General features: G+C 38.1%; 2 protein-coding genes across 2 annotated transcripts in view; one reads left to right on the forward strand and one right to left on the reverse strand.

The window, feature by feature from the left end:
* Positions 1-252: 252 nt before the first annotated feature.
* btbd2b (BTB (POZ) domain containing 2b) lies at positions 253-7327 on the reverse strand. Its single transcript, XM_055203773.2, has 9 exons — positions 6700-7327; positions 4767-4886; positions 4538-4694; positions 4349-4454; positions 3512-3709; positions 1770-1962; positions 1603-1690; positions 1204-1350; positions 253-1081 (listed from the first exon to the last, which is right to left on the reverse strand). Exons 1-9 carry the CDS (start codon positions 7284-7286, stop codon positions 920-922), a joined length of 1758 nt encoding a protein of 585 aa, XP_055059748.1. The 5' UTR covers positions 7287-7327; the 3' UTR covers positions 253-919.
* Positions 7328-8457: 1130 nt separating this feature from the next.
* LOC129443281 (protein unc-13 homolog A) overlaps positions 8458-19928 on the forward strand; it is a 44152-nt gene continuing 32681 nt past the window's right edge. Inside the window, exons 1-5 of the mRNA XM_055203775.2 lie at positions 8458-9083; positions 15252-15281; positions 15683-15782; positions 16048-16165; positions 17250-17373. Of these exons, the coding sequence (XP_055059750.2) occupies positions 9062-9083; positions 15252-15281; positions 15683-15782; positions 16048-16165; positions 17250-17373 (394 nt within the window). The 5' untranslated portion in view covers positions 8458-9061. The remainder of the gene's footprint in view (positions 9084-15251; positions 15282-15682; positions 15783-16047; positions 16166-17249; positions 17374-19928) is intronic.

Here is a 19928-nt window from a genome sequence, read left to right on the forward strand (position 1 = left end):
GATGCTTAAACAGCTTTATTTAACTAAGGCATAGTCCTGGCTTTACCTAACCCTTGTCTGTGAAACCAGACCTAGTGCAAGTGTGTATAAAACAATTGTTTGAACTTTTAGCCTGAAATATTATATGGTCATTTAAACTGCTAAGTCCACAACCTTTGGTTTCAACAATTAAAATGAACAATTATCACAACATGACCATATATTCACTAATCTTTCTGTTCATCATTAAACCCATTGAAAAACATTCAGATGTTAAGAATGTGATTTCTTTTTATTTGACATGAGAAGTCAGTAAGTAACAGGTGCAATTTAACCGAGCATCTACAATCCAGAATAAAAAAAATCTGCAGGTGTAAGTAATAACAGCATGCATACGATCAGGTTTACTTCATTTTGTCTAAATAAATACTGTAGGTTTCCTGGAAGGATTTCTGACCGTCTATATTTACATTAAGTGCTGAATTCATTAGGAAGAGTCATTTCATATTATCAGGAAAGCTTGGCACCAACAGAATATGACGGACCATCCATGACATCCCAAATGACTTTCTCTTTACATTCACACAATCTGCTCTTTAAACTTGCATATACATCAAAGCCTATTTCTCTTCTAGACTCAAACCTCTCTGATATAGAGATGAAAATTTGGCAAGATTTGTAATTGCGACCTAAGATCCATAAAAATAAAGTTACATCTGTATTTTACACGTCACTGATGAGTACGTTTTGGCCTGTTAACAGTCAGTTGGGTAAATTTGAGGTTGAAAGGTCTTATTTATTCTATCAGTTAAGAAGCACACAAGATGCCCTGAAGATAAACCGTCCGTCCCGTGACCACCATGAGATTTGCAACAGCATCACGGTCAAGTGCACTATAGAGTCGCTATGTGCCAATGGAAACACCCCTGAGAGAAGTCTTTTATGTGTAAAAGATGATTTCTGGTATTTGACCGTCCTCCACAGACGTGCCGTTATTATTGCCTGCGGCGTAGCAGAACGTGAAGCAGGTTTTGGTTCCAGAACCGGACAACTCGTGCGTGACCTTACGCATCCCTTTAGTGCCGTAATGTGAATCTGGTCCCTGTGAGAAGAGAGGAAAATACACATAAAATCTTCTTAATCCACTACTGGAAGAAACCAAACTCTACAAGATGAATTTGTTAAAAGGCTTACTGAATGTGAGATGTGTGTGTGTGAATGAACCTTTAATGTAGCACAGGCTGTGTAATTGACATTAGGCAGAACTTCCACAGGCTCTTTAAACATCACCCTGAATGTGTTAGCTGACCCGTCACAACTGAACCCAGTGTCATTCTGACCCAGAACTGTGTTGCTGTCTGTGTGAATAATCTAAAAGATAAAGAGAAATCAATCTACTTTTTACTGAACATCTTTCACTCTGCATGCTGTAAAAATACTCACATTGAAGCAGTGAAATACACATTAAATGATACATTTACTTTATTACAGTAAATCCTCTTTTCTAATAATAAAGTAATCATTTTGTGTGATGCTTCATCTACACCAACAGGTGTCAGTATAAAGTCAACTGTGAGACACTACTAGTGCAATTACTAATCTTTACTTCTCTCGTGCACATACCTGTATGTTGACTTGATAATCTGTAGGTCCGTGTATGGATCCGTAAAGACCGAAACCCACAATAAAAATCCTGCGATTTACAGTAAACCTGCCGATACAGACAAGAATATAAGTCTGAACACTGACCCGCCCACAAGCATGGTGACATCATTACGGAAGAGTCTCACCGGATACGATCGCTGGTCCCGCTGTAACCCCAGCGGCTCTCCACCTGACTGAAGCGTGTGATGCTGCACTCTTTACCACGCAGACAACAGCGCGGGCGGTCGATGAACTCCACACGAGGCTTTGGGTTCACGGTGAAGTGTAGGAAGAGACTCACGACCTCTCTGTCTGTCAAAATACCCGACTGAGCCGGACCTGAGACAAACAACAGACTTTTATTATGAGACACTGAATCATGTGAAATCATTCCAGCACTTTTGTTATACATTCAGTACAGTCAAATAGTTGCACTCTTTATTATAAAATCATATAAAAGTATATGTTGGATTTTATATTGCAGGTACATTTGGTAACCCAGCTTTTTTATTATTTTGTACTTACTGTCATAAAGCACAAGATGTTACAGGCCATAATAATATAAAAAGTGTCTTAAATAGCTGAAAAACACTGACACTGACTAATTCAGACAACAGGATTCATGATCTTCAGCTTTAATTTAATATCATTTATAGAGCGCTTTTCACAATTGTTAAATTGTTCCAAATATAAGACACTTTTTATAGAAAACATTATGTGACCCTGTATAAGTCACACACGTATATAGTAATAGCCAACAATAGATTGTATGGCTCAAAGTTATTTTATGGCAAAAATCATTAGGATATTAAGTAAAGATCATGTTTCATGAAGATATTTTATACATTTCCTACTGTAAATATAAAATGTATTTATCATTGGTAAGATGTGATGCTAAGGACAAATTTCAAAATGATTTTTTCATTATTTAGTTTTTTTTGCACCCTTAGATTCCAGGTGTTCAAATAGTCGTATCTCAGACAAATATTCTTCTATCCTAACACAGGGTTTCCACACCTTACTTAACTTCAAATTCAAGGACCTTTAAGGACTTTCTAGGTGCAATACCCTCAAATTCAAGGACTAAATGTGGGGACACAGATAGTATATCGCTATCTGAAATATTGCCAAAGACGGCGTTAAAGGGACGCATTAAGTATGGCAAGAGAGACGCAGCGTCTTGTTCCCTTCACAAGGAACAACAGTTACATACGTAACCCGAGACGTTTTCATGTGTCAAACACAACTATGCAAAAAAAGCATTTTGGTAAGAATCAACATTCACATACAGCATTTAAAGTGAACAGTTTAGCACGTGTGCTTAAAAGTCTAGAATATTTATGATATTCTCCTACACTACACAGGGAATAATATGGATTTTTCCCCAGAAAACTTCTTGCATAAAATAGATTCAAGCACTTTCAATGACCTGTATCTATGTATGTATATTTTCAAAAACTTCCCAGGGCCTTGAATTTTTCCCCAGATTCACAAACTTTCAAGGACCCGTGGGAACCCTGCTAACAAACCACAGATCAATGGAAAGCTCATTTATTCCGTTTTCAGACGTTTAATAAATCTTAATTTAAATAAACTGACCCTTATAACTGGTTTTGTAGTCCAGGGTCACATATTATAATGGCCTTGTGATCCATGACATTGAGGACCAAATTAAAATATAAGCATTGAAATGAGCAGAAACAATAATGAGTGTGCACACTTATATAATCACCCATAAAGAAACTATTACTGTATAAACTAAAACAACAAATGCAAATAAAACACAGGGATGTGATGTCATTTCGTGTGATTAGGGTTGTATTAAAGTGCTTGTTTATTTCTATACACACACACAGAGAGATGCATTATAATCTCATTAAACACAGACCTGCAGCGAACTCTTCAATGGTCATGAGAGGAAAGCGGATGAGATTGAGAGTTTTGGCCAGCACGCGTCTCTTGTTCTCAGGTGTGGGCTGTAGCTGCTGACGGTGCGCCTCTGCCTCCGCCCAACGGACCGCCGCCCCAAACAAACGAACCTCCCGAACACCCAATGTGTCCCTCTCCAACACCGCATATAGTGTGTCTGTGACAAACACAAATCAGTTTATACAATACAGACATTTATAGAGATTCATTTGAGTAAATTCATTAAAGGGACAATAAGTAGGATTTACCCCCATCTAGTGGTGAAATTGTATTTTGCATTCAAACGAATAGTGCTCTCTAGCGCCTCACTTTTCCAAATGCGTGTTGTAACTACGGTAGCGTTATGTAATCACTGATCTCCTTGTCCGTTTCAGCTAGTTCACATGTTCTGAATGAAAACGCGTTGTGTAAACGTGTTGGTAGGTTAGTGCTTTTTGTCCCTCTCTGCTATTATAGTTTATCAATACGGCGGAATGACATGGAAGCCTCCTTGGACTTACCCGTTCAATGGAAGTAAAGAGAAGAAATTCTAAGATTACAAAGAAAAGTCAGATCACTACCAGAAGTCATTTGACACCAACAAGGACATATTTATGAATAAAGACATTGATTTTGATTAATAAAATACTTAAAATCCTACTCACTGTCCCTTTAACAGATATGAGTCAATAAATGGGTTATATTACTCTTCATCATACAGTGAATAATGTGTGTTTGTATAGACTGGTGTGTGTGTGTGTATAGATTAGTGTATCTGTTATGTGATCTGTGGACGTGCTGATGATGGTTTCAGTACCCAGATCTATATCTGTGAATCCTTCTGCCGCCAGTGCATCTCCTGTATTCTTGTCGATGTTTTCCAGACACAGACTGGCCAGATGAGGTTCATCGAAGAGACGAGCCTTAAGACGAACCATACAAATCCTTTCATCACAAATACTGAGAATGACAATGTCTCTGTTTTAACCCCTGGTGATGTCTGTACCTGTGTGAGGAGCATGAAGGCGTTATCTGCTCGAAGGTTCTTCTTGAGAAACTCCACACAGTGGGCTTCTAGTGCTGGAACAGCGTATTTCTTAGCGGTATACAGCGTCGTCATCACCGTCTCTGGCCCGATGTGAACTTCATCAGAGTAGAGGAACCTGAAGAAGAGGTCTGGGTCATTGTCTACATATCTCCAACCATACAGATGCACAAATTCTCAATCATCATACTTGAGTAAAGCGAGGAAGGCGGCAGGCTCCACATCAGGAAGCTCAATCTCTGTGGATGTGGTGGCCATACCGCCATTAAACATGGCATCAAATACAGCGCTGCCGACTGCCAGAACAAACCTAAAAAACATTCACAATCCATCAAAAACAATACAATGGGATAAATATGATTACATAGAAATCAGGTCGTTATTTATCGTAGTAGATTTGCGTCATACACTAGGGGCAAGGTTTATCGTGACAAAATATATCTAGTTAGCACTAGGGTTGCAAAATTCTGGGAATTATCAAGGCTAGAAACTTTCCACTGGAATTAATGGGGAATAAATGGGAATTAACAGAATTTTTTTAAAATAAACTGGGAATTTTAAAAAAGCAGTGTTGCCTATAACAGGGAACTTAAATGTAATTATTTTTAGGAATTTCCAGGCTGGAGACTTTCAATGGGAATATATGGGAATTAACGGGAAAAAAATGGGAATTAACCAGAAAAAATGGGAATTAACAGGGGGAAAAAGGGAATTAACGAGAATAAATAGTAATTAATGGGAATAAATGGGAATGAATGAAACATTTTAATAAACTGGGAATTTAAAGAAAATGCAGAGTTGTCCAATAACAGGGAACTTAAATGTAATTATTTTTAGGAATTTCCAGGCTGGAGACTTTCAATGGGAATTCATGGGAATATATGGGAATTAACGGGAAAAAATGGGAATTAACCGGAAAAAATGGGAATTAACGAGAATAAATAGGAATTAACGTGAATTGAAAATTTGAAATAAACAGGGGGGAAAATGCAGAGTTGTCCAATAACAGGGAACTTAAATGTAGTTATTTTTTAGGAATTTCCAGGCTGGAGACTTTCAATGGGAATTAATGGGAATATATGGGAATTAATGGGAAAGATGGGAATTAACAAGAATAAATAGGAAGTAATGGGAATAAATGAAAAATTTAAATAAACTGGGATTAAAAAAAACGGCAGAGTTGCCTATAACAGGGAACTTGAATGTAGTTTAACACAAGAAGATTTATTGCAATTTTAGTTGAATTTCTACCATGCACATTCCTCAGGACACAGTACACTGACAACAAATCATTATGATTTCTGTAGGATTTTTGATCAAATAAAAGCTGGCTTAATGAGCATAAAAGACTTCTTTAAAAAAACATTAAAAATAGTAACTAGCAAAATGTGGAAGAAAAAGCATCACAGCTACATGATAGCTAGACTCATAAACGTTTAGGAAGTATGAGGATGCTTCAAAACTTGTATTAACTTGCATGCATGCACTCTAAGAAAGGATGTGTTCATTTTACACAGCGTTTTGTGTTATGCTATTTAAAAAATGATGTGCCATATAACAAATTATGTGTTGATTTTGTGTTGTTCCAAAAATAACACAGACATGTGTCTAGTTAAGGACAACACATTAAATGTTTTTTCCTTAACTAGACACAAAATGTGTTGTTTTAGCACAACCATGACCAAACAAAATGTTTATTTGTATTTGTATGAAATAATTTATGGAAATTTCCAAATATTTCCATAAATTCCTGTTAAGTTTCTAATTTGGAATTTTCCAAAATTCCCCAGATTAAGTTCCCATGAAAAGTTTCCAGAAATTGCCCTCCCCTTTGCAACCCCAGTTAGCACCGCATAAGCACATTTAGGTAAATATTTAAATTATTTAAAATATTTCAAAACAAAAGTCTTAATTACTCTTATTTTTTCCTTGATTTGGTATGATCGAAATCATGTCAAAGGTCATTGTTTTGTGACCAATCAGCAGCCAGCATTTACCCTGACAATAAACCCCAAGTTCAAGACAGGTTAAAGCAAAAACAAGTTTGCAACGACACGATGAGGAGAATAAACGCTGAAGTGATGTTTGTTGTCTGAGGCAGCGCGTGTGTTTATCGCGCTCACCTGTGCGCAGGTATCCGCTGGACTCCCATTCCTTTCCCCACCAGAAAGTGCACGTCACTCAAGACTTCATTATTGAAGAGAAACGCGAATCTCTCTTTCACGGTGCTTTTCGTTGCTTGCCAATTATAAACGGGCTCCCGGTACACGAGCACAGCGGCTGCGGCGGAGTGCGTGACGGCCGCCGGTGTCAGCGCTGCGTTACTCGGGTTTCCTGTCATGTTAGAGGCGGTCGGAGCCATCGCCCCGCACACCGGCCCTACCGCCGCCGGGAGAGAGTTCATCAGATTAGGCGGAGGCCCCGACGCAACTCCGGGGATTTCCAGGCCCGCAGGCCCCGGCTGGGGGTTTGAGCGTCTCGTCGGGCCCTGAGAGCTCCCGCCACCTCCGGTGGACTCTCTGTGACCCGCGGCTAAGGAGTAAGGACTGTTGCTCGGCTGGCTGTTGCCCAGGGGCCCGGGTCCGGTGAAATTTAAACACGGAACGCGACCGCTATTGTCTCCCGTAGCCATTCTGCACTGAGGCGCGTTCCCGATGAATCGGTAAACAAACCTCGCTGCGCGCACACTGTCAGAATTGTGTCTGCTCATTCACGCGCACAACATCCGATCGCGGTAGCGCATGCGTGCAGTCCAACTCTTCTGGTTTAAATCATCTTTAAAAAAGAAGTTAAAAGATGCAAACGCGTGTTAATGTGCGCAGAAATTAAATTATAAAATTAAACGGGTGTTTTAAAAAAAAATCTCTTAAATATTATTTGCATTTTAACTGGTGTTTAACTGTTAAAATGCAAATAATCTTACACAATAGTACTATACTAAATAATTACGATGGTAGTTGGCATTTAAATAATACAACAATGAAACGGAGAAGATGCCTTCAGGTCCAAACTCTTGTGTCTTATTAGGGTTTTGTCGACCCCTGTTGGACAATAACGGAGGTTCTCCGATGACGTCACTCGTTGAAAAAGCTGCAGTAAGTGCAAAATGATCTGCGGAAAATAGCAACGTCATGCAATTGTTTCTTATTCGGTCTTTATGATAAGAAATTAAATATACATTTACAGGAAGGTTCAACCCAAATGGGTTTTCACATGACTGACTTGTTCTGAGCTATTGTGTTATATTGAATGTGTATTGAAACCCTGAAATGTTTACCTTGCCTAAAAAATGTAATGCTTTTGGGATTTTTTTTTATAATTTAGAAGCAGTCGTAATGAGGTCTAGCAATAATCAAATAAGATCTAAATGAATACCTTAAAACTAATTTCTTTTCACCCCAGAATTTTTTTTGCACATGCATGTAAATCCCAGTTTAAAAGGATAGTTCACCCAAAAATGAAAATGCTGTCATCATTTACTCTCTCTCATGTTGTTACAAACATGTATAAATGTTTTTGTTGATGGAATATATTTCTGTAACCAAACCGTTCATGAGCCCCATTCACTTCCAGAATTCTTTTTTCCTACTATGAAAGTGAATGGGGCTCATGATCGATTTGGTTTATGTATTTCTTAAAATATCTTCCTTTGTGTTCATCAGAATAAAGACATTTATACAGGTTTGTAACAACATGATAGCGAGAAAATTATGAATTTTCTTTTTTGGGTGAACTGTCCCTTTAAACTCATTTGGATTGCTTCTAAATATGATAGATTATGATAGTAGTTGGTTATTTCAACATTATCTGTTTTAAAAGGAGCAAGGTATTTACTTATTTTTTACATTGTACTTTATTAGGCTATAGTACAATTTTATTGGAAAATTTAGCAGATGTGATGCTATCAGATTTCCTGCTGTCATGTCAAGCCTGGAAGCACGAGGGAATTTTAAAGAAAAATAGCTATGTTAATAGTAAGGTTATGATTTAATAAATAATACCTTAATTAGAAAATTTCTTTATGATTTAGTGTCAAGGACGCCCATCTTAAATTCTTTAAACATTTATCATTGAATTAAAAGTATATCTGATAAAATCAGGTGGGCCAGATCTAAAAGCACATTTTTTATGCTTCTGCTGTTATATATGCGGTAATGCCCTGCGTGTGCGTGGGAGAGAGAAACTCCAGCGCGAGCGCGTGGTGTGATGTACCTCATCACTGTGACGTCACGCCTCGAGCTGTCCGCGCCGCGGTGGTGCTGAAGCAAGATGGCAGTGCGATAGAAGGGAGAAACGCGCGATAAACTGACAGAAAGTGATTTATACGACCCATTTCCGCTCGTTTACCTGTTTATTCGCGTCTTCGTTTTGAAAAGCGTGAAGTTATGTCTGTATGTTGAGTGTGAGAACGGATTTAAATCACGGCACGTACACTGTCCCGTTCTCGGCGGAGCGCAGCTTCTCGACGCGACGCGGCTCTGCGCGATGTCTCTGCTGTGCGTCGGGGGTAAGTAACTGTCTTACGTTTTATTACTGCGTTGGGTTTTCTTTTATTATATGGCATGTAAAACCCTGTCGCCATGATTTCTTACAAGAAAAGTCATGATCATACCGAATGAAAGTGAATGATACTCGTGCACGGTGTGATTTACAGTCTACTCGTTTAAAGCTTTTAAAAATCGATGTTCGTATCATTCATTCAGAACCACAGCATACAGCAGTAGTATAAGGGTTGGTATTTGTGCTCTTTTAAAGTGGCATTTCCATAATACCACATCCAGAAAGGCATTGTTGTACTTTTATGGTATTGGTTTCGTTTATACAAAAACCTAGTATTGTTTTGTGTGTTGTAAAGTTTGGCACACATATTGTGTGTTTATTGTCTCTAATCTTTACTATATTGTATTGTGTTAATCGTTATGCTATGTTATGTACATCTATTTTGAGAAGGGCGCAAAAATATAAACGTGAAATCACCTGATGATAGATATTTGCATATTCTTTGCACGTGCGACTATTAAATATAATGCGCACAGTTTTCTTAAGATTAGAGAGTGTGCTTCATTAAACAATGTGTTGATATTAGTTGCTACATTATAAAGGATTGTTGCCAGTGAGTGTAGAGGCGCGTGGGAAATGGGCTCGTGAGGGAATCCTTTGCGCGTGGGTGCGAGGGCGTAAAAATATGACGCACCGTTCCGGTCAGCCTGCACGGTCCACACCGACGGGATCTTGACTGCAGATTTTCCTACCCGATGATAAACTGTTGATTGACAGATCGGGTATAATAGATAACGCTGAATGGTCATTTAGTGTGGGAGCGGGTCGGGATCACCGCCTGTGATGTCACGGCACTGCGCGCGCATTCTCTGTCGCATCATATATGAATGCACTGCATCTGTTCTGCATACTGCATAATAATAATAATGTCTTTGCATCTGATTCACATTTAAAGATGCAGTATTGGATCATTTTTATACAGTCTGGCTCTGATGCAGTGACACGTGGCCAGCTCATTCATATTCTCTGCTGTACACACGAGCTGCTAATGTGATGTAAAAAAAAACATCTGTCAGGTGTTTATTTATCTTGGTGTTATTTGTTTGTTGAACTGCTGAATGAGGCATATTTTAAGGCAGCTTATGTTTGAACAGCTGTAGCCTTGAGAACATGCCTATGATGCCTAAAAATGCTGCCCACGTAAGCTCACTAAAAAGAAATGTTCATGTTCATTGAGTTTGCTCATTTTTTTAAGGTAAGTGGTTGCACACAATGAAATGATCTAAATGTAGATGTATGAATTGTTTTTAATTACCTTACCTTACCTTAAATTGAGTTCACCAATGCTACTATTATCTAATCATGTTAGTTCTACTCAAGCTAACCATAACTAACACTTAACTAAAACAGAAGCTGATTATGGCATAAACATTTCCAATGTAAATGCTTTTAAATGTAATGCTTTCTGATCAAAACAACACTAAATAGCTGATATGTCAATGAGACTGTTCTTATCTTTCAAATATTAATATGACAAAATACTAAACATTAATAATTTACCATATTTTCTCATCTTGCATAAAATAACCATTTATTTTGATATTTACTCTCATTATTCAGTCTCATGCAAAGCATGAACTGGAAAGCCCCACCCACTTTTAGCGATATTGATTTAAAGGTCCCATTTTTTCTGTGTTTTTGAAGCTTTGATTGTGTTTATAGTGTGCAATATAACACGTGTTCATGTTTAACGTGTAAAAAACGTGGTATTTTTCACATAATTGACTTATTTGTATAGTGCTGTTTTCACTGTCCTAAAAACAGGCTGATATCTTCCTTGTTCTATGAAGTCCCTCCTTCAGAAACGTACTTCGTTAATTCGTAACGAGTTCTGATTGTGTAGCTTGTTCGATAGCAGCTTAGCTTGCCGTTAGCTTAGCTGGTGACTGATGTATTCCTGTGGGCGGAGTTTAGTCAAAAAACTGTTCTAGTGACGTCATTAAAGCAGGAAATAGAAAGCTGTAGTCCAAACCGGCCGTATAGGCTTTGAAAGGGGAATACTGTTAGAGAAAATATATCGCCTGGCAGTGAACATTGACCTTTATCATTTTACAGGTATATGTTCTAACAGCAACATTACACACACAAATTATGTAGTCCCAACTTAAATAAGTTAAGTTCAGACAGGTTGATTTAAAACACATGTGAAATGCCTAGAAACCACAATGAATATTTAATTTCATAGATGTTTCATGTGAAAGTGTTACATAAGGCCTGTGATGTAACCGCTGTTCGTCGACACACAATGTAGGAGTATTGTTGTATACTTCTGCATCAGCAGTCAGGATGGGCGGAAAACATCCCACCTCCAGTTTTTATCCAAACCGCATAGGAATTTTATTGTGCATATAAAACGTGTACATGTGCATTATGAAAAGTTGGGGTTTCCCAAAGAATGAAGCACCTCAGAAGTTAACTTTTAATTTTTTTTCCTACATGGCTTTTCCTTAAAGCAACAGCAAATACATCAAACATCGCCTCTGGACAACTGTATTGAGATTTGTTATAGAAAGTCAGAAATTTTGATTTGAGCTAAAAAAATGTAAATTAAATCTCTTTTCACACTTAAAGAGTTATTTTAAACCCCAGGTTAATGGAATCCTGGGTAATCTGTTTCGTCTTTTGTGCTGTTCAGGCATAACCAGAGGTTAAGAGATAACACTGGGTATAATATGACGCTTCCGAGCAAGGTTTCACAACCCTGGTTTCATTTCAGGGATAATTACAAGTGTGAAAACCCTCCTTAACCCAGGGTTAAAAGCTGGGGTTGGAACGAAGATAACCCTGGGTTAAGCGTAGTGTGTCCTGTGCTGTGTATGGGCAATAAAACCTTCCTCTGGAAATAAAGTCACAACACATTTTTACTCTATAAATGCCGGATCTCTCCGGGTGTATTGTGTCGGTCCAAGCTGTTGGGATATTTCAGCCCTCCTGAGACTCTATGAAGAGGTTTAGTTTGAACTCATTTACTGAGTTTCTTTGAAGGGTCAGCTGTGTTATCTCAGACTCACAGTCAGTGCTGGTGAATAAATGGAGTCTGGGATTCATTGATTATTATGTGTTGTTGCGGGCAGCACTTCCTGCTGTGAATTATTCATATTGGCAGTGATTTATGATTTTGTGCTATTATTAAGCACTGGTTTCCTGGGTTCTTCATTGATTTTCTCTGTGTATTGATATCTTACAGTGGTCTGTGAAACACCATACCATAGAAGTCTCCTCCTCATTCAGTATCAGATGGAGCTCGGTTTGTTTTCGCAGATGGTCTCCTTATGCTTTAGCTATGAAGTGAAAAGATCTTTCGACCTCTACAGACGCATTCACTCACTCTGTGTGCAGGTTTACAGATGCTGTATCAGACTAGCCAATCTATTTTTAAATGCACCTGGGGACGCCTCACCTGCTAACAGACACAGGTGTGATGACAGATTATCCTGTTGACTTTATTTGAAAACCTTGATCGTGTCCCACTATAGATCACAAGCATCATGTGAGGTGTGTTTAATCTGCTGGAAGATAAATGAATGCATGAAGTTATTCATATGGAGGTCAGACATTGCTGTATCTGCTCCATTCTCTTCATCAAATTATAACTTATATGTAATTATAAGACTAGTGGAGCAAGTGTAGACTAGTGCTTAGAGAGTCAGGCTTGTAACCTGAGAGTTGCCGATTTGAGTCTCATGGCTGGCGTGTTGTGACTGTGATGTCCTTGAGCAAGGCACCTAACCCCGATTGCTCCCCAGGCGCTGGGATAGTTGCCCACTGCTCCAGGTGTGTGCGTGTGTGTGTGTGTGTGTGTGTTCATCGTTACTTACTGGGATGGGTTAAATGCAGGGGTCATATTTCAAGTATGTGTTGTATAAGCTTGTTAATTTTCAAGCCATAGATGATTTGATTTACTGTACACTAACAAACACACTGTCTTAATGCATCTCAGTAAAGGTGTGTCCGTCTTTACTGAAAACCTGGAAGAGGTTGAGAATGAGAGTCGGGAATTCAGGGAACTATTAATGTCCAGCGTTAGATGAGTCTGATAAATGACACGATCAAGTTCTGTTGTAATGAATAAGAGACACAAAGACTGAAGATATGAACATTACCAGATAAGATCTGTGTGTGTCCAGCATTCATCAGATCCTAACAGACCAGAAGTTCAAGGTCTGATGTTAAATGTGTTCTTAGTTTGTCACACCATAGACAAATTTGATATTAACCACGCAGACGAATTTGAATCATAAAAACCGGTCAAATAATAAAATAAGTTTACAAAATCTTGGGAAACCACACCCACTCTTTGGAAAGCTGCTGTCTTCTCTCTCAGCTGCTACAACCTGAATGGATGCTCGTGATTGTGTTAGGGGCGGAGCCATGATCAGTGACTCCAGTCCAATGCATCATCAAACACCATTTTAGCCCCGCCCAAATAATCCTGAACACAGAAATGTGGAAAAACTGTTTAATGGGGTTTAATACCACAATTCAAAAAAATGACTTTTGTACTTCATATTTTTGTATTGTTTTCAATACAAATATCTACAATTTTTTAAAATCAAGATGCATGTTCTTGAAGAGCAAAATGACTTAAGAAGTCTAGTTTTTAAGTGAATTTGTGCTTAAAAAAGCAAAAAAACACTTAATTCAAGAAAATGTCTTACCCTGTTGGCAGTTTTAAGCACAAATTCACTTAAATTTTATATTTTTTTGTCTAAAAACTAGACTTATTTTTTTAGGTCATTTTGCTCATTAAGAAAATACATCTTAATATAAGAATTTTTAGATATTTGTACTGAAAACAAGACTAAGATACTAAGTAAAAGTCATATTTTTGCGGTGCAGGCAGTATTCTCTGCTCTCAAGTGCTGTCAGCGCTGAAACCACACCCACTTACAGGAAAGCCGTTGTCTTCTCTCTTAACTTTCAAATAGTGCTAGAACCTGAATGAATGCTCGTGATCGTGATAAGGGGCGGGGCTATATGCTCGGTGGCTTTGGCGCATCATCGAGCACACAGAAATGTGGAAAACTGTTTAATGCTACAGTATAACTCCACAATTCACTACTACATAGTATACAGACTTTGTGATGTGTTTCAGCAATACATTTATAACATTTATAATACTCTCTTAACATTTATAATGTGTTTACAATCAAATCTCTGAAATGATTTTACAGCGACTTTAAATGCTGTCAGATCAGTGTGTGTTGTGCTGAGATCAGCTGAAGTTGTTTTACAAATAGCAAAAGTAGACATGGGCATCTTTTTATTTGTCACATACACGGTTATATACACAACCTGTAGTGAAATGTAGATCTGGTATTGTGTAGACTGTACAACTAAACATTTAGAAATGATCTATAGTGTGAAGTTGGGGTGGGGTTGAATGAGTGGGTGTGAATATTAAAGCCCCTCTGCACTGCATGCCGTGTGGGTATCAATAATGCATTGCTATACAGGTCACAGCTTTTACAGTACACTGCAGAGAGAGAGAGAGAGAGAGAGAGCGAGTGAGAGAGAGAGAAAGAGAGAGAGAGAGGGAGAGAGAGAGAGAGAGAGAGAGAGAGAGAGAGAGAGAGAGAGGGAGAGAGAGAGAGAGAGAAAGAGAGAGAGAGAGAGAGAGAGAGAGAGAGAGAGAGAGAGAGAGAGAGAGAGAGAGAGAGAGAGAGAGAGAGAGAGAGAGAGAGAGAGAGCACTTCAATATGATGAGAGTATTGCTGATCTGTGATGCACAGCCTCATCTTTCTCTGAACACACACACACACACACACACACACATTCTGGTTTCCATGTTTTGTGGGGACATTCCATAGACGTAATGCATTTTATACCATACAAACTGTATATTCTATTCACCTAACCTACCCCATTCCCTAACCCCAACCATCACAGAAACACTTCTACTACTTCACATTCTCAATAAACATCATTCTGTTTGATTTATAAGCTTGTTTCCTCATCAAAATGTCCCCACAAGGTCACAAAAATACTGGTATTCCTATCAGTGATAACCAATGTTCACTCATATGTGTGTGTTGATGACTTTGTTTGTTTGTTGTGTTGTATTTGTTGATTATTTGTCTACACTAACTTCTGCTATTGTGTTTGTGTTTTGCAGTGAAGAAAGCCAAGTATGATGGACCTCAGGGTGAGTGCACTAAAACACAACATTACACTTTCATTTCTTTTATTCAGGATGCTTGGTTTCATTGTATATTTGCAGTAATATTTTGTATAATTGTATATTTGATATATTTATTACTTGTTGTGTTTTTCTCAGTCAAGTAAATATGAGCTGACTGTTCAGTTCACAGACCTGCCTTAAAAGAAACTCTGAATCAACTTTTAAAAGACTTTGAATCAGTTGATGTCTCTATATGATTTTAGTGGATGTATGAAGTCAGATGTCACAGATGTAGATCAGCACATACAGTATAGATATATCATGATCCACTTACATCTGACAAACTTGATAATATTTCTTTGTAATGTGATGACATTTAACAGAAACATGACTGACTCGTTTATTTGTTGATGTTTGTCGTGCAGAGAAATTTAACACGTATGTGACTCTGAAGGTGCAGAATGTTAAGAGTACGACCATCGCGGTGCGGGGCAGTCAACCCAGCTGGGAACAAGACTTCATGTTGTGAGTTATTTTCATCTGATGGTTTAGGGTTTCCTCACACACACAAACACAAACCCAGCACATATTTCTGCAAGGTTCAGACTGAAAGAAAACTTTATTGCTGCTTCATGATTTAATTCAATATCATTATGTTTCTCTTTACAAGACACAAGTGTTCAGATCTACTGGTTTATTGAGATATCTCTTGAGACATTGCCGAGATCTCTTGTCTTATGTAAACACATGCATGTTTTTCTTCATTTAATGATTGTGTGTGTTTATATAGTGAGATCAATCGTTTGGATCTGGGTCTTTCTGTGGAGGTGTGGAATAAAGGTCTTATATGGGACACTATGGTCGGCACCGTCTGGATTCCTCTGCAGAGTATCCGTCAATCCAACGAGGTCAGTACTGAAATCATCAAATCAAACCAGCACACATTCACCTTCTGTTCAAGAGTACTCAGATGATACCAAAGTCTATAGTGAAAGTGTGGAGATCTCAGTATGAGTAAATGTGGTGATTTATAGGAGTTTTTATACTGTACAGCACTTTGTTTTAAATGTGATTTATAAACAAAAAGAACTAGAACAGATCTGATGTCATCTCACAGTATCGGTCCTGTTCTGCTACATAAGATGATGTGTTTATAAGTGACCCTGAGTTTTCCTGATGCTTTAACATAAGATAAATAATATACCACTGGTTGCCTGTCAGTCAATAATGAGTGTAATGATCAGTATGGAGCGTGCATAAACTGAACATGAACCTTTACAGAAAAGTCACATCAATTTCACATGTGCAATGTGTGTCTTTAGAACATTTTGGTGTGAATCTCATGTGATCATATGTAAAAAAAATTGTCACCACATTATGCAAAGATGTTCCAACAACACACATTTCATATGTGATCACATGTGTTTTTGATGTTACGTGTTGTTTTTCTGTAAGGTTTTCTCTAGCACTTCTGTAATGTGTGATCATTACTGTGTTAGCTTAACTAGAAAACCAATTGATGGTATAGATAGATTTGTTTTTGTCTTGACCTCATGTACACACTGACCTCAGATGACAGACGATGATGATGATGATATTAAATGGTGATGATGGCAGATGGCTGTATGTATTGTAGACAGTCAGTATGTTCAGAGAGATTATCTGAGTGGTACTGGTCAAACCAGTGGTTAAGTCTATTCAAATGTATTTCTATAGTGTTTTTCAAACGTTGCATTGGAGCAGTTTAACAGAGTAAGTTTAGAGCACCTGGTGAGGTTTGTCTTTGTATTATTAATCTTGTGTTGTTCCTGAAACAACATTTATAAAAAATAATGCACTGACCTAAATCTAATGCTAAAATCTAATGGAGTTCCATGTTTTGCTTAACCGGTAGAGTTTAAGGCAGGTCGTCCAGTAAGGCTTATGATTAAACACTAATGTGTGTGTGTGTGTGTGTGTGTGTGTGTGTGTGTGTGTGTGTGTGTGTTTCAGGATGGACCTGGAGAATGGCTGACTTTAGATTCACAGGCCATAATGGCAGATAATGAAATCTGTGGCACTAAAGATCCAACATTTCACCGTGTGCTTTTAGACACTCGCTTTGAACTGCCACTGGGTAAGACCATTATAACACTGATCACTACCAATGTGTCTCTTTACTTACTATACACCACATGTGACCTTGGACCACAGAACTAGTCATAAATCACATAATAGACAACAATACAGTGTATGGGTCAAAATTAGTCATTTTTCTTTTATGCCAAAATTCATTAGGGTATTAAGTAAAAGTCATGTTCCATTAAGATATTTTGTACATTTCCTACAGTAAAAATATAAAAAATGTATTTATTATCAGTAATATGTGTTGCTAAGGACTTCATCTGGACAACATTAAAGGAGATTTTCTTAATATTTAGATTTTTTGTACCCTCATATTCCAGATTTTAAAATAGTCTTTCCTCTCCAGGAAACAGGACAAAAAATGTGTCCATGTAGTTTAAATGATGTAGATGAGTATGGGTTATATTGTGGGTTTGACTCTTCAGGAGGACACACACTGGCGGGGAAAGAGTAAAGTTTCAATTTCAACAAAGCGCCATTATGGTGATCAGTGTTTGCATTTCATCCACTCATTGCATTTTGAAGGACACGCACAAAAGCTGCACATTTTTGCTCAATTTTAACATGTTATAATAAATGATCTGTGAGGTATTTTGAGCTAAAACTTCACATACGCATTCTGGGGACACTTTAAAGTTTTCACAGAAGTGTCTGGAGGTGAAAATATAAAATAAAATAAAAAATGTTATAACAGTTTACCAGAGGCGTCATGCCCATTCAAACTGAGGGGGCACCTGCCCCCTTGGTTTTTTGAGCCAATGGATGCATCCAACCTCAAAATCAAATAAGCGTCCATTAATCTGTTATTTGACTTTGAATCTGTTTAATATGCACAATATTATACATTCTGTGCTGCATCCTTGTCACTTTTCGGAGATTTTTGCAGTTTTGATAGTGTTCTGATCATGTTACATTACTTTTATTCTGGCGGCAGCTGGCGCTGCAGTCAGCGCAGTCGCAGACGTCATCAGCATCTGGGCGTGCTCACGAGCTCTCTGCTGTTGGTGGCTTGCTGCTGCATTTGGCTATCCGAGGAATTAAAACGTGTTAGAAACGCTCACAACATTTCCAAACCCCAGTATGGTAATGTGCAGTTAACCTCCTCTGTGTAGAAAATTTATGGTTTTAAATGTGACCGTCTCAACGTTATATTAGTAGAGATTCATCTTCTTGGCACAACGCCAAAGTTTGCCAGAGTTCACGCGGGCTCGGAATCTCACATGCTTACATGAGGTAAAATTTAATGCAAAAATTTAATCCGCTCCTCTAATAATTTTTTTCTAAACATATTTTTTTTAAATCATTATTGAACATTAAAATCAATCACGTGGCTATAGCTTATGTCATTTCCGTTGTTTATATACTTTATGGATTTAAAATTACATTAATTTTATATGATAATGTAGTTGTTGTGCAAAATGCATTAATGACACAATTGAACAAGCCATTAAGACTTAAATAAAACATGCCGTTTCAGATGTAAATATGATGCAAATGTGTCGTCATTCCGATTGAATAGTATTTGATATTAAAGTTAGTCATCACTCTTATTTTAGAGGTTTTTGCATGAAAGCAGGGGTTTTCAAATTGTTAGAAATATAAGTGCCATGGAAAAGACTGAAAGCTCTATAATATTTCGTTTGGTGTATGCACAAATTTCTGTGAGCTGTTGACACTGTGCCCCCTTAAAAAAAATTGGTGCATGACGCCCCTGCAGTTTACATTTATTGTAATAAATACAAATAATACAATGAAGTATATGTTTATACATAAAATTATCACAAAAAATGAGGTTTGTGTTACCGTGGGTTCACACCAGCCACGTTTGAGGCGTAAAAAAGCATCTACCGTGTCTAGTTTGCCACTTGAACATTTTAAGTTTAATCGCTTCATTCATGCGTGAAATTATAGTCATCTGTGACTCCGCTTTCTGTAATCATATCACTACTAGAGCAAGCTCCTGATTGGTTAAGGCGTGCGTGCTTCCGCCAAAGTTGAAAACGTTCAACTCGTGCGTTTGCCGCGGCAACGCTCAATTTGCGCCATTCGCGCGAACTAGACCAGCGAATGAGGCGGAATCGCGTCTACCGCGCCGCACTTAACACATCATTCGCGCCACGAGACCTCCAGACGCATGTCAGGGCGTCTTCACATTGACTTAACATTAAAATCACTCGTGCTTGACGCCTGTACCGCGGCTAGTCTGAACACAGCATTACACTTTTAGTGGTTTTACCAACAACGGCCACTAAGTGTCAACGGTTTTCTGCATACTCTTGTCACAAATGAATAAATGACTGTCACTGCATTATTATTACTTCGTAAAGATTTTGAAATATGAAAACTACATTCTTTGACCTTTCCAACTAGGGCTGCATGATAAATAGCATGTGTTTGTCAGGCGCATCTCGTCAATAATGCCGGTTCCTTGATTAGTATTAAATCGCCATTTCAGCCATTATGCTTTCAGATAGAGCCCAATTAACTGCACAGAGCCGTAAGTACACGGACAATCAGGGCAATTTTGCATTAATTATCGCTGATGTA

Source organism: Misgurnus anguillicaudatus, chromosome 2 (genome assembly GCF_027580225.2).
Source record: "Misgurnus anguillicaudatus chromosome 2, ASM2758022v2, whole genome shotgun sequence".
Taxonomy (NCBI): Eukaryota; Metazoa; Chordata; class Actinopteri; order Cypriniformes; family Cobitidae; genus Misgurnus; species Misgurnus anguillicaudatus.

Excerpts from the sequence above, each read along its gene's own strand:
- btbd2b (XM_055203773.2), bottom strand. The coding sequence starts at position 7,286 with ATGAGCAGACACAATTCTGACAGTGTGCGCGCAGCGAGGTTTGTTTAC. Across the intron at positions 3,710-4,348 it reads ATTCACAGATATAGATCTGG|ACACACTATATGCGGTGTTG; the intron begins GTACTGAAACCA and ends TGTTTGTCACAG. Across the intron at positions 1,963-3,511 it reads CATTGAAGAGTTCGCTGCAG|GTCCGGCTCAGTCGGGTATT; the intron begins GTCTGTGTTTAA and ends TGTTTGTCTCAG.